Raw genomic sequence first — 13,124 nt, 5'->3', positions numbered from 1 at the left:
ACGCCGATGATCCAGCTTCGCGGCAGAGGGCCTGAAAACATCGGGTTGGCTGAGGAGGCCACATATAGACCCCGACCTCGGGTGGACTATGAGGGGGAGAACTGGATATTTTTAGTGCCTTCCCTCACAGTGAATTCTGCTGTGGGGGGACGTTTCTTGTTGATTTCTTTAGTGTACTGTTCTGTGCCTTCTTTTTCTTTTTCTTTTTTATTTTGTATGGATTTATTGACATTTAATCTATTCAATTAGTTTAATCAATCTCTGTAAAGCACTTTGGTTCAAAGTGATTTTGTTTAAAAGTGCTATATAAATAAATATTATTATTATTATTATTATGCTTTAATTGTGCGGGGGAACTCCATGGAGCATCCAGCATCTCTGGATAGAAAAATGTGGATGGCGTTTCGGGTAGAAACCCTTCTTTACATTTCCCCTGGTTTTAGTGTTTTTAGTTTAATTTAGTTTTTAGTAAGATACAGCGTGGAAACAGGCCCTTCTGCCCACCGAGTCCACGCCGACCACCGATCACCCGTACTCGTGTTCTATCCCACACATCAGCGACGTAGGTCAAGAGTGTTTTATTCTCTCACGTCGCAGTTAGAACAATGAAATCCTTACTTGCAGCAGCACAACAGAATATGTAAACATAGTACTCTGTAAACAATGTTATAAACGAGAAAACAAAACTCCATACAGACAGCACCCATATTCAGGATCAATTCCAGGTCTCTGGCAATTTTAGGCAGCAAATTTATGGCCAATGTACTGCCCCAATAGCCTTGAATTGAATTAAAACATACAGTAGCTGTAAAGGGGGACATAGCGTCACTTAGAGATTTAAGACTAAAAATGGATAGTTTCTTTTTTTTAGTAACCAAAGTTATCAACGTATAATTTTTTGGGTGTTGGAAAATAAAATATAGTGGCACAGCTGGTGGACTTGCTGCCTCACACGCCAGGGATCTGTGTTCGATCCTGTCCTCGGGCACTGTCTGTGTTGAATTTGCACATTCTCCCTACAAGCGTGTGGGCTTCCTCCCACATCCCAAAGATGCATTGGCTTTGTAGGTTAACTTGTCTCTGTAAAATTGTCCCTAATGTGTAGGGAGTGGGTGAGGAAAGTGGGTTAACAGAACTTGTGTGAATGGGCAGACGAAAATGTTGGAGAAACTCAGCAGGTGAGGCAGCATCTTTGGAGAGAAGGAAATAGGTGACGTTTCGGGTCGAGACCCTTCTTCAGACTGATGCCGGGAGGGGTGGGGGGGGGGCGGGAAAAATAAAGCAAGAGGCGGGGACAGTAGGCTGTGGGAGAGCTGGGAATGGGAGGTGAAGGAGGGAGAAAGCAAGGACTACCTGAAATTGGAGAAGCCAATGTTCATACTGTTGGGGTGTAAACTACCCAAGCAAAATATGAGGTGCTGTTCCTCCAATTTGCAGTGGGCCTCACTCTGGCCATGGAGAAAGCCCAGGACAGAAAGGTCAGTTTCGGAATGGGAGGGGGAATTGAAATGCTGAGCCACCAGGAGATCAGGTTGGTTATTGCAAACTGAGTGGAGGTGTTGTGCGAAGCGATCGCCAAGCCTGCGCTTGATCTCACCGAGGTTGACCATATGCTGAATAACCATATTTTTGTTTGGAAGTGGAAAGAGATAATAGAAATTGCATTCATTGCAATGTGTAAAAGGGATGAGATACGGTATTGTAATTTTGCTGCATGTCATTGTGGTATATATCATGTCTTGATTGGTGAATATATTTAGTTTGTGACTTTATTTGAAGCATAAATAATATGTGAAAGCTTCATTGACCATAATTCTGACTGGTAACTACGTACTTCGTTCGAGCACATTATCGCACGTGTCATGCAAGCCGTCTTAAATGACCACCTAAACTGTGATTTGGCAACCTAAAAAGCTGCCTAGGTTGCCCTAGGCAACAGGGAAAAAAAGTTAAGCGAGAGCCCTGACTCTAGAACTTGTGATATTTCATTGCTTAATAGCTGAGTCTCACGTTGCGAGTTGACACAAGAGGTACCCCGAGTTAAAACTTGCGGTAATAACGTACAATTAACGTATGGAACTCGTGGACGCAACTTAGAGACTCGTGGCGCTAACGGCAGGTACTCGTGAAACTTGACAACCCTTGCAAAAAATCAAACATGTTTAAAATTTCTCTCCAGCTCCCCGCCCATTGCACCGGCGCGGGGGCTTTGCACTGTCTTCACGTCGGCGATGCCAGCAGGTCAGTGCCATTTACCCCGGGGCAGTCGCTCCCTTCAGTCTCCCAGGGGGCCGGGACGGGACGGGAGATGGGGGGACAGGGAGGGGGGGAGGGGTGGGGTGGGTGAGCAGGAGAGTGGGGGTGTTTGCAGTTGCAGAGGGAGGGGGCAAGGGCGGTACAGTTCCCAGTTCCAGCTCCTGTCCAGGGGGGTGGCCGGAGACGTCAGGACCAACGGGACACCGACCCCCAGGTCCACCAGGCCCACTGCAAGCACGGAGAACCCAGAGACCCGCAGCCAACAACAACTCCAGCGGCTTTTAAGACTGGTGGGCAATCACTTCCAAAGTGTTTGCCCACACAGTCAGTACAACTCTCCTACACTTGTCTCCCGCACTAAGATCATCCCGCAGAGAATGATCCCAGCCTAACCCAAGAGCCATGTCACCCCAGACAGATTAATGACACCCCCCTCCCCCCCCCCCCCCCCAACCCAACCTCTCTCCATCTCAACTCACGCCTGGGCACCAAAGCAGCTCAGGAGACGAACCCTGAGCTCCGTCTCACAACAATCTGATGTGCACATCCGTTCACATTCAAAGATTTAATCTCCCGTCCTCCCGCAGTGTGCAGACATGGGAGTAAATTTAATTAAAACATATCAAACCTGTGTGTTTCAAACAAATCATAAGTATAACTGCTCTGGCATTGGATGGTGCGCATTTTCCCTTTGTAGGTCACATCAATAGATGCGGCCGCGCTGAATTCTATCTTTAAAACAAAGCCACAGGATGGAGAGGTCTTCTTTAACACTGTTGCTTATTAAAACATAACACTGTTGTTTATTAAAACAAACCTTCAATCAGGATTGGCTCAAGAGTAACTCGGGAGACAAACTTGGAACATCGCAGAAATGACAAGTAAACGGCAAACTTGTCATACCCGTGGGAACTCGGTTAAACTCTTGATCATACACTTGCAATCTCGTACACAACCACGAGTCTTTCACTCGGGGTACCTCTTGTGTCAACTCACAACGTGAGACTCAGCTTTTAATAGAAAGGTGTTTGTAATATGGTCTAGTTTCCGTATTGTGATCTGTGCATGTTGAAACTTGAGGCAGTGGTCCCAGTTTCTTTGGAATCAGAAGTGTATCAGAACTGCAGTGGCTCATGGGTCTTCTGAAAGACAGCTTAAAAAACCACGAGACTCCAAATTATCTATAAAATGATCTTATCTATTTATCAGAGTCTACCTTTGTAACCTCTCCCAGGACCTCCTTCTGCACACTTCTACAAATGGTAATATTTTATACTATCTTTCCAGAAGCATATGCGCACCAGTAAAGTTTTAGCACTACTTGATAATGAAATGGCAAATTATCTAACTGTGGGAGTAACCCTGATTTAAATGCTCCCTTTCCAGCCCTGTTAAAAGTAAGTGTTCATTCTCTTTTATTAGAAGAAATTCATATGATCACAGCATTTTACTTTCTATGTTTGCTGTTCTTATTATCTACTCTAATCTCGTCGCACAACATGAAGATCAGTGCCAGATGATGTTTTAGTCAGTTCTTGGGATGCCACAAGCCAATCCCACTAGGCTGCCCGCCCTCCATCTATGCAAATTGATTCTGGGCGCATCTGCTGGCTGCGTATCTGGAGCTTCTGTTTGGGGAGCTTGAAACTGCCTCCTATGAGACCGTCAGATGCCTGGCATGTGCAGCTCCCCAGACAACTGCAGGTCAATTCCATCCTTCAGCATTGTACAGGCTAGTCGAAAAGCAACCTCAACAATTCATCAGTCTCGGAGGCAGCAACTTGTATTCTGGTGCACTAGCATAACAGTAGCTGTCCAATCTCACTCCTGTATCGCTAAGGAGAGATAGAGCACCTGGTTGAGTGGGCCCACAACAACAACCCTTCTCTCAACAGGAACAAGACCAAGGAACTAATGTTAATTTTGGAAAGGGGAAATCAGGAGACCATGTACCAGTTTTCATTGGTGGATGAGCAGTGGAGGGAGTTAGCAGCTCAATTTGCTTGGCATTAATATCTTGGATGACCTATCCTTTGCTTAGCACATAGAAATGAACAAAGAAAGTGTGCCAGGATCTTTGATTTCTTAGACTTTTGAAGAGAGCCAGCATGTTAACAAATACTACAACAAGCTTCTGCAGATTTACGGTTGAAAGTAGACTGGCTGACTGTGTTGTGGCCTGGTACGGAATCATAAAATGCTGCAGAGAATGGTCAATACAGCCCTGTCCATCACGTACACAGGCCTCCGCATCATTGAAAGCATCAATGTGAGGTACTGCCAGACAACGGCAGCATCTATAATCAAGGGATCCCCATCACCTGGGCCATCCTACTTGATTCTATCTCAATCAATCAATCAATCAATCAGTCACATAAAGTGCAAGTGAAATGAATTTGCCAGCAGCAGTACAATGAAAAAGAACACTCAAAAACACAATATGAAATGAACATAAATAACCACCACAGCATTCATCACTGTGGTGGAAGGCACAACATTTGGCCAGTCCTCCTCCATTTTCCTCCGTGGTCGGGACTTCAACCCTCCGCAGCCGCCACTGCGGGCGTCCAGATGAGAAGACAGGTAAAAGTCCAGGTAAGTCCTGAAACGGTGCTTCCCCACCGGAGACCGCGGCTTAAGGTTGGTGTAGGCCGCAGGCCGGCGGTCGAAGATTTAAAGTTCCCGCTGTGCCGCAGCCGGAAGCACCGCAGATCGCAGGGCCGGCAGTCGAAGCTCCCCGGCGAGGGACCCTGCTCCTGATGGCAAGTCCACACTGTGCCCTCAGTAGAAGTAGGCCATGGGCCGTCCGTCAGAGCTCTTCTCCTCCCGTGTCCCCAACAAGGGATCGCAGGCCCAGTACGGCGTGCCGGCTGAAGCTCTGCAGGCTTCAGGCTGCCACGGGCCAGCGAACGGAGCGCTCCACACCGGCGAGCCCCGGTGAGGGCTCTCCCGCTCCACAATGAGAGTCCACGCTGCGCCCACAACTGAAGCCTTGAGCGCGTCTCCGGGAAAGGCCGCACCAATCCTCGATGTTAGGCCACGGGGGGAGGCAACATAGAAAAAGTTGCCTCTCCATGGAGGAGTCGACCAAAGCGGTTTCCCCCTAACCCCCCCACACCACCACCCACACAAGACACACAGAGAAACATTTAAACCATACATTAAAACACACAAAAAAACCCAAAAAGAATAGAAAAAACGAACACGCTACTGGCAGGGCTGTCGTCTTGCAGAGCCCCCACCGACCTAATCTTTGGCAGGATGTACAGAAGCCTGAAGTCGCACACCACCAGCTACTTTATATGAACGTGATGTTGCGGCAAACAAGATTTTCATTGTACCTGTTTCTCACTGTACTTGTGCATATGACAATAAATTTGACTTGACTTGACTTGACTTGACTAACCCGTAATGTAATCCCACCACTATGGTAGTATTCTCCCTTGAGAAAGTCTTCATTGGGCTTGGCTGTCACATTTGATGCTGGCCATGTGACAAAGACATTCCAGACTTGTTTTAATGAAGCAGTTCATTCAAAATCACAAATGTTGGTTCATACGTTATCCCAGATGCTAAAGGTTGTAAATGGTGCATGTAATGTGGGGATTCTTATTTATTGCCTCTATGCAATTTACCATTCTTACACTACTGTGCTCAGGTAAGATTGTGTTTGTGTATAATAAGATTTGTACTCAATTGAATGCAAAAAAAGGACGTTCACTGTACCTAGGTATTTGTGACAATAAAGTGAACCACTAACTTCACAGCCTTCATCTAGTTGGAATACTTATCTTTTTTTGTTGAGCAAGCAAAATAACGTGACTACAATCTTGCTGCAGCTTGGACTCACTGTAAGAATGTCACATCCTTAACCTGAATGTGTGAATCATCTAAGGTAGACATAAAATGCTGGAGTAACTCAGCGGGACAGGCAGCATCTGTCACTGTAACCTATTTTCCCCACCCATCCACCCTCAAGTACCTCAGATATTGATGAGAAAATAAATGACTGGAAAGGCTATGAAAATATTTGGGAACTTGCAATACTTCTGGTCTTCAACAACCTTTGCCATCAATATTAGTTATTATTTCTCTGGAAGGAAGAGATTTTCATTCTCCACCTCATTTCATGACCATTATTATTCTCAACAACGTCTTTCTCTGTATAAAATACCTCAGAGAATATTATATCAAAATGGATAAACAGTGTCTATGTGTGCTGATGGAAAAAAAGATAAATCTTTTACCTATTTACTGTGTAACAGGAATGCCATGGCAACTGCTTGAGTCTTCTGCCACTAACCAGCATTTTGATTGAGTCCCGAGAGCATTGTGCATCCTTGGCGTCTCCTCTGCATGAAAGCAGAGGTCTTAAATATTGTACATCTCGCATCCCAGCCCTACCCCATTTCCTCATCACCTAAATTAATACACATTGCTCTTAATACAATTTTACATTTTAAAGTTTTGGCTAGAATCTGGATGGTACTGTGGTGCAGCGGTAGAATTGCTGCTTTACAGCGCCAGAGACCCGGGTTCGATCCTGACTATGGGTGCTTGTCTGTACGGAGTTTGTACGTTCTCCCCGTGACTGCGTGGGTTTTCTCTGGGTGCGGTGGTTTCCTCCTACACGCCAAAGACGTATAGGTTTATAGGTTAATTGGCTTGGTAAAATTGTAAATTGTCCCTAGTGTGTTCATGTGAGAGGATAGTGTTAATGTGTGGGGATCGCTGGTCGGTGTGGACCCGGTGGGCAGAAGGGCCTGTTTTTGTGCTGTAATCTAAACTAAACTGAACTAAAATCTGGCAGAAGGGCCTGTTTTTGTGCTGTAATCTAAACTAAACTAAACTAAAATCTGGAAGTTTCACACCTGGTGATATTTCCATGAAAAAATGGAAGGAAGGATTGGAAGATTTGGCCTGCAAGTAAGAATTGCTGATCATCTAAAACAGTAATCCCCATATCCCTTGATTCACTGATCTTATCTAACTCCCTCTTGAATATAAGAAAGAACTGCAGATGCGAGAAAAAACGAAGGTAGACAAAATAGCTGGACAAATTCAGCGGGTGAGGCAGCATTTATGGAGCGAAGGAATAAGCAACGTTTTACTGCTGATTTTATCAAAATCTGAATTCTCTCTCTCTCTCTCGAGAAAAATAACTAGGTAAACAGCATGGCCACAGTCAACATGCCTTTGAACTTCATCTGGGAATATATGTATTCCATTGAATTCAGTAATTCAATTTTACAACATGTTCAATGCCTTTCCAGGGGCAAAAATCCAACATTTAACTGGCTCCTTCCCTACCCATTACCCAGTGAACATGTAAATAGAAACAGCGAAACATCTAGCACGACAAAATAGGTGCAGGTTCCACTTAGGCCATTTGGCCCTGGTTCGCTCCAAAAAGCTGCAGTCCGAAAAATTCCACGCCACGGCCTGTCAGGCATACGCATCGATGGCTTACGCAGCGTCTGATCATCTGAAAATCAGTGCTCGTTGCCTGCAGTCGGCCCGCCTCCTCCCCTGATTGGTGAGTTTGACCCTTGCTTTGTTTTTCTGCTGTCAGTGCACATGTTTTCTTCCAATCTTTACTCTCATGATTCCATTTTTATTGATAATGGGAAATTTGATTGTTTGAAATTATTGCTTTTTTCTGCTGTCAGTGCACATGTTTCTTAATCTTTACTCTCATGGTTTATTGATAAGTTTGATTGTTTGAAATTAGTTTCTTGAAGAATTCATGCATTCATTAACATTGCTATTTCACTTGTAGGTTGTTTATAAAAACAATGATGTCCGTTTGGAATTATCACGACTTGCAAAGCAAGGTGATCGCAAGATGAAGATTCATGGAATGGTGGCATTCAAATGTGAGAATGTTGCAACACTTGACCCAATCACATTTGAAACCCCCGAGTCATATATATCGCTACCAAAGTGGAATGCTAAAAAGACAGGATCGATCTCTTTTGACTTCCGCACCACTGAGCCAAATGGACTGATCCTTTTTAGCCATGGCAAGCCACGACACCAAAAAGATGCTAAAAATCCACGAATAGTAAAGGTGGACTTTTTTGCCATTGAAATGCTAGATGGACACTTATACCTTCTGCTAGATATGGGATCTGGTGCTATTAAAACAAAAGCCACTCAAAGAAAAGTGAACGATGGGGACTGGTATCACGTGGATTTTCAGAGAGATGGAAGATCAGGTATGACTTTCTATTATCCCTTATTCTTCTAAGACCACAAAATAAATTGAGAGGGGAATAGAAATCAAAAAACATTGAGGTATTACACTTCGGTTTTGGCATTTTTCAAGTGTTTCTGATGTTGAGTTTGTGGATGAAACCTCTGTCCACCCTATTTTAAAAACACCAGCCTAAAGTTCCTGTAAGACAGATGTGTGACACACAACATAGTATTTGCGGGTAAGTCCAAAGGCAGGTGAAGGCATTAATTTAAGGAAAAAAAACTGTGGATAGAGCTGGCATTTGGAAAAAGGTGCAGAATTGGTGGAAATCAAAATTCATTGAAAAGTTGATAATGCCTGTCTTTACATGTGTCTAAAATTTTGCATATCTTGCCATAGTTACATTCTAAACCTCTGCACTTCACTGGAAAGTCATTAGCCTCGGTGAATGTGTTAAATGTAGAGGTCACCATTGTTATGGTTGTGGAATTACTGCTTGGATTGTATCACTGTGCAATTTTTACACCAAGACCTTCAGTCAAAATTATGGCAGCTATATCTAGGCTAAGGGACATCTGTCTGCAGTTGACAGGACATTCCTACTTGGAAGTGTTTCCATAATTCTTGTATTTAAAAAAAACCAAATATGTTCAGTTGGGTTTGTAATTTATCTGTTTAACAGATGATAGAGCAGGCATTAAAAACAGGTTGAACAGCTAAAACCAGGCAGTGTGGATGAAGCAACCCTTGAAAAAAAATAGGGAAATTATGCAAATTTAATATGTGCATCTTAGTATTTGTGCATATATTAACAAAAAATATAAAAGTAGTTGACTTTAGCCAAGGGTAGTTGGTCATGATTTCTAGTCGTATAGCTAATGCATGAGTCTACCCAGAAAGTCAGAAGAAAGTGAGTCTGATGTATTTAGGAATAACAATTGTGTGAAGTAGCTTGTAACAATATCATGCTGCACAACATGATGGACGAAAATTAACCATTTGTTTAAGATTATTCAATGAACCACTTTTTAAGTTGCACCTAACTCTTCAATCTGCTTTACACATGGCAAAGCATCACTAATAAATGAATTACGCAAACAGTGAAAGTGAATATAATCTCATTAGATAGATCAAAGTTAGCATTTGTAAACATTGTGCTTAATATTAGCTTTATAAGCTATTAATGCAAGGCCAGGATAAAAAATAAAGTTGTTGGCAGCAATCAGCGATGGAATAAAATGATTTTTAACAGCCCCGCTAAAACCTATGCGAGAAGTTGAAGAAAAACATTCTTCATCCCTTTGTACCACATAAGGTGCACCTACACTTGGAGTCATTGAGTCCCAGAGTTATACATCAGGGAAACAAGCCCTTCAGGCCAACTCGTCCATGTTAACCAAGTTGCCTAAATGAGCTTTGGCAGTATAATTCAAGGAATAATATTTCATGACCTAAACTATTTACTGTAAGTTTGGTTGTATGACTGTGAAAACATTGATGCTTCCCAAATCCCAATTGAACATTTTATCTAGTCACAATTGTGAAGTCTTGCATGTGATTACTTGATCCTGTAAAATATTTCGACATAACTTCTTATTGCAGCTTTTCAGTGCAGAAGGTATTCTTCCCTTTATTATATTCATGAAGGCTTTTTTCCCCACATGTTCAACCCTAATCTGTGAATGATACACAATTTTACAATTTCACCATTTCAAGGGTAATCATAAATATCCAAAGTCCAGATTAACAAATGAAATATACAATCAATTTCCTACTAAAGCTACTGTGCCATTCTATAAGGCCATATATTCCAAAACAATTTCTCTTCATTTGATGAAACCCTGGCATATTTGTACAGAATATTGATTGCTGTCAATTTGCTCTTTAAAAAAATCCAATAGTTTTCTTTTGCAATTTTATTTTTTGTTGTATAAATTGTGGCATGAATTATTCCAATAACAAACAGACCATAAATGGGATTGTTTACTGGTAAACAGAAGTGAAAGATGTCAGTTGTCTAAGATGCTTTTAATGTTTATTCAGTAACAATAAGCCATAAGATATTAGTTTTGGATGGCACGTCATAAATTTGCATGTTAATACCTTATTAATATTTAAGAAATATCTATTTTGATGAAAGCTTCCGAGCTTAAAGCTGTTGTATTATTAAGTTTTGCTTCTCCTAATTCCTTTCTATATTTGTTAATGATTATTCTGATTTAAAGTTTCTAAACTATGGAGAGTCTTTACTCTGAGTTGCACATTGGCACAGTGGTAGGGTTGCTGCCTTATAGCATCAGAGACCCTGGTTCGATCCCGAGTGCTGTCTGTACAGAATTTGTACGTTCTCCCCATGACTGCAAAGGTTTTCTCCGGGAGCTCTGGTTTCCTCCCACATTTCAACGATGCAGAGGTTTGTAGGTTAATTGGATTCTGTAAATTGTAAATTGTGTTTAGGATAGTGTTTAGTGTACAGAGTGATTGCTGGTCAGTGCAAAGTCAGTGTGCCAAATTGCCTGTTTCCGTGCTGTATCTCTAAACTCAACTGGTGCTCCAATAAATCAAAATAAATTCACATGCATAATCTCCCTACATTTTTCTAATTAAATGGCAGAATAGCTGTTGAAATTTCAACAGATGTGTGTGCTAAACATATTTTGATATTTTCATCTCTAGCTGCAATGTTCAAAAATAATTATGGCCAGACATTTTTTTCTAGAGGAATAAAATTCCCAGTTTCAAATATTTTATGACAAAAATGACATCCAAGAAAATAAAATACATCTCAACACATTTGTTGGACAGTGTATCATATTTGTGTATGTGCAGAGTTAGCCATTTTATTCCATCTCGGCTTGGAAAATTACTCATCTCAGTTACACAAGGGATGTGTAGTCAGTGGGCATATGTACATACACATCTCCCATATGTCTACTGGTGAAACTCTCAAGTCCCAAATGTCACAGCCAATAGATTATTTCAATCTGGGCAGCATGTGTGTGTCTGTCAGTACTCTGATTGCATACGTTATTAGTTGCCATCTTGCTCCAAAAGCAAGCCACTCCAAGATCTTTTCCATCAACAAACTAGCTTGACAGTGACATTTCCTAGATTCCCTAGATCATCTCATAAAAATAAAAATCATTGAATCTCCTTGTCTGACTGGACTGCTTGCTCATGGATGTTCATGAAACATCAATCTTTCCTTGTCATTTATATTATTTCTTTGATCTATTTATGAGCTTGAATAATGGTTGAGACAAGTTCTCTATCTGTTCCAGTCTTTCTGCCAAGCTGCACAATAGTTTTCCTGTTGGAAAATTTTACAATGCTTGCTCTTTGGTGGAAATAAATAAGGAATATAAAAGCCATACCAGGTCAGCCAGTTTACATCTGAAATTATCACTCTAACAAAGGCCAACATTTCAGATGGTAATACTCTAATCACTACTTTTATTTATATGGATTTGCAATTTCATGGGTGAGGTTTCTTTGGTTCTAGGTGTTAAAAAATCAAGTCATTAAACACCTGTTGTGTATGTACTTGCCATGATGTTTACACTGCCAGATGCATTGCATGCAATTGTGCTGTCTTCCAAACCCTGGGTAACTTACGATGATAATATTCACATACATTGCATTTGGATGTCAATTATGGTCTGACGAACAGGATTTATCTGGGTTCGGGACGACCTGTTTGTTAAATTATCAGTTAGTTGTTTTCAACAACAACCTTTGTGTCATCAGATGTAAGAGTACTCTCCTCAAAACATCAATTAATACTGGCCAATCTCAGTGCCTCCTCACTAACGGGATTGGGCAACACTTCTCAACAGCCTCTTGGATTTGCCTGCCTTCTTGTGGCGATTATACTCGGGTTCAATTATTGTGATCAAATAATTTCCTCCTTGCGAAATATTTTCACTTTTTAGATTAACTTTTTCTTCATCTCTCTCAAACAAATCATGTCCAAAGTATTCTATCCCTTGTTCCCGAGTACCCGACTTCCATAAATTGCTACGGTCCTCATGAGGTTTCTCATCCAACCTCGCCAACGCATGTCCCATTCACTCCTCAAGAGCTACATTGTTTTCTGACCAATTGTCTGCTGCAGACCTTTCCATTCAACAGCAAGAGATCCCATAATTCTATCAGTTTAACCATGTGCTGGGCAAAACACTGAATAAAAGTTATATTAATAAGTTCTGCTATTAAATTGAGCAGAATCTCATTCGTCTTGGGATTTATGAGATTTCAGACGCTTTTGAATCAGCAGGGATGCGATGATGGTATTATGCAATGTGCTAGAAGCCGACCTGCAGCCAAACAGCACCACAGGTACCATACTGCCAATAGCTGTTAACTCACAACTATTCATATTTTATATAGCAGGTTCCTTTGAAGCTCACTGGGGACACTGTGAACCAGCAGTGCACAGATGCACAAAGTCACTCAGATGCATTGTTTGGTCAGGCATCACTGTTCATCTCCTTCTCGTGGACAGTCAATAGCAGCATGAGAATGCTTTCAAGTATTTTTAAGTGGCAGCAGTCCTGAGAGTACAAGGATATCCATTGCACCCAGGTGGCTTTGCATGTCCCATTACTCATTGCCGCTGGTGACGGCACATTGCAAACAATTCCACTCTTCTGAAGCACAATTCACTTAC

At 41.9% G+C, this 13,124-nt stretch overlaps 1 protein-coding gene across 13 annotated transcripts in view; it reads left to right on the top strand.

Annotated features, from left to right (window-relative positions):
* The window catches only part of nrxn1a (neurexin 1a), a 1,388,176-nt gene that overhangs the window by 669,055 nt on the left and 705,997 nt on the right, over positions 1 to 13,124 (top strand). For all 13 annotated transcript variants that reach the window (XM_055639808.1, XM_055639806.1, XM_055639818.1 and 10 more), the window contains one exon: positions 8,036 to 8,474. In XM_055639808.1, the coding sequence (XP_055495783.1) occupies positions 8,036 to 8,474 (439 nt within the window). The remainder of the gene's footprint in view (positions 1 to 8,035; positions 8,475 to 13,124) is intronic.

This window comes from Leucoraja erinacea, chromosome 8 (genome assembly GCF_028641065.1).
Source record: "Leucoraja erinacea ecotype New England chromosome 8, Leri_hhj_1, whole genome shotgun sequence".
Lineage (NCBI taxonomy): Eukaryota > Metazoa > Chordata > Chondrichthyes > Rajiformes > Rajidae > Leucoraja > Leucoraja erinaceus.
This window is presented reverse-complemented; position numbering and strand designations above follow the sequence as displayed.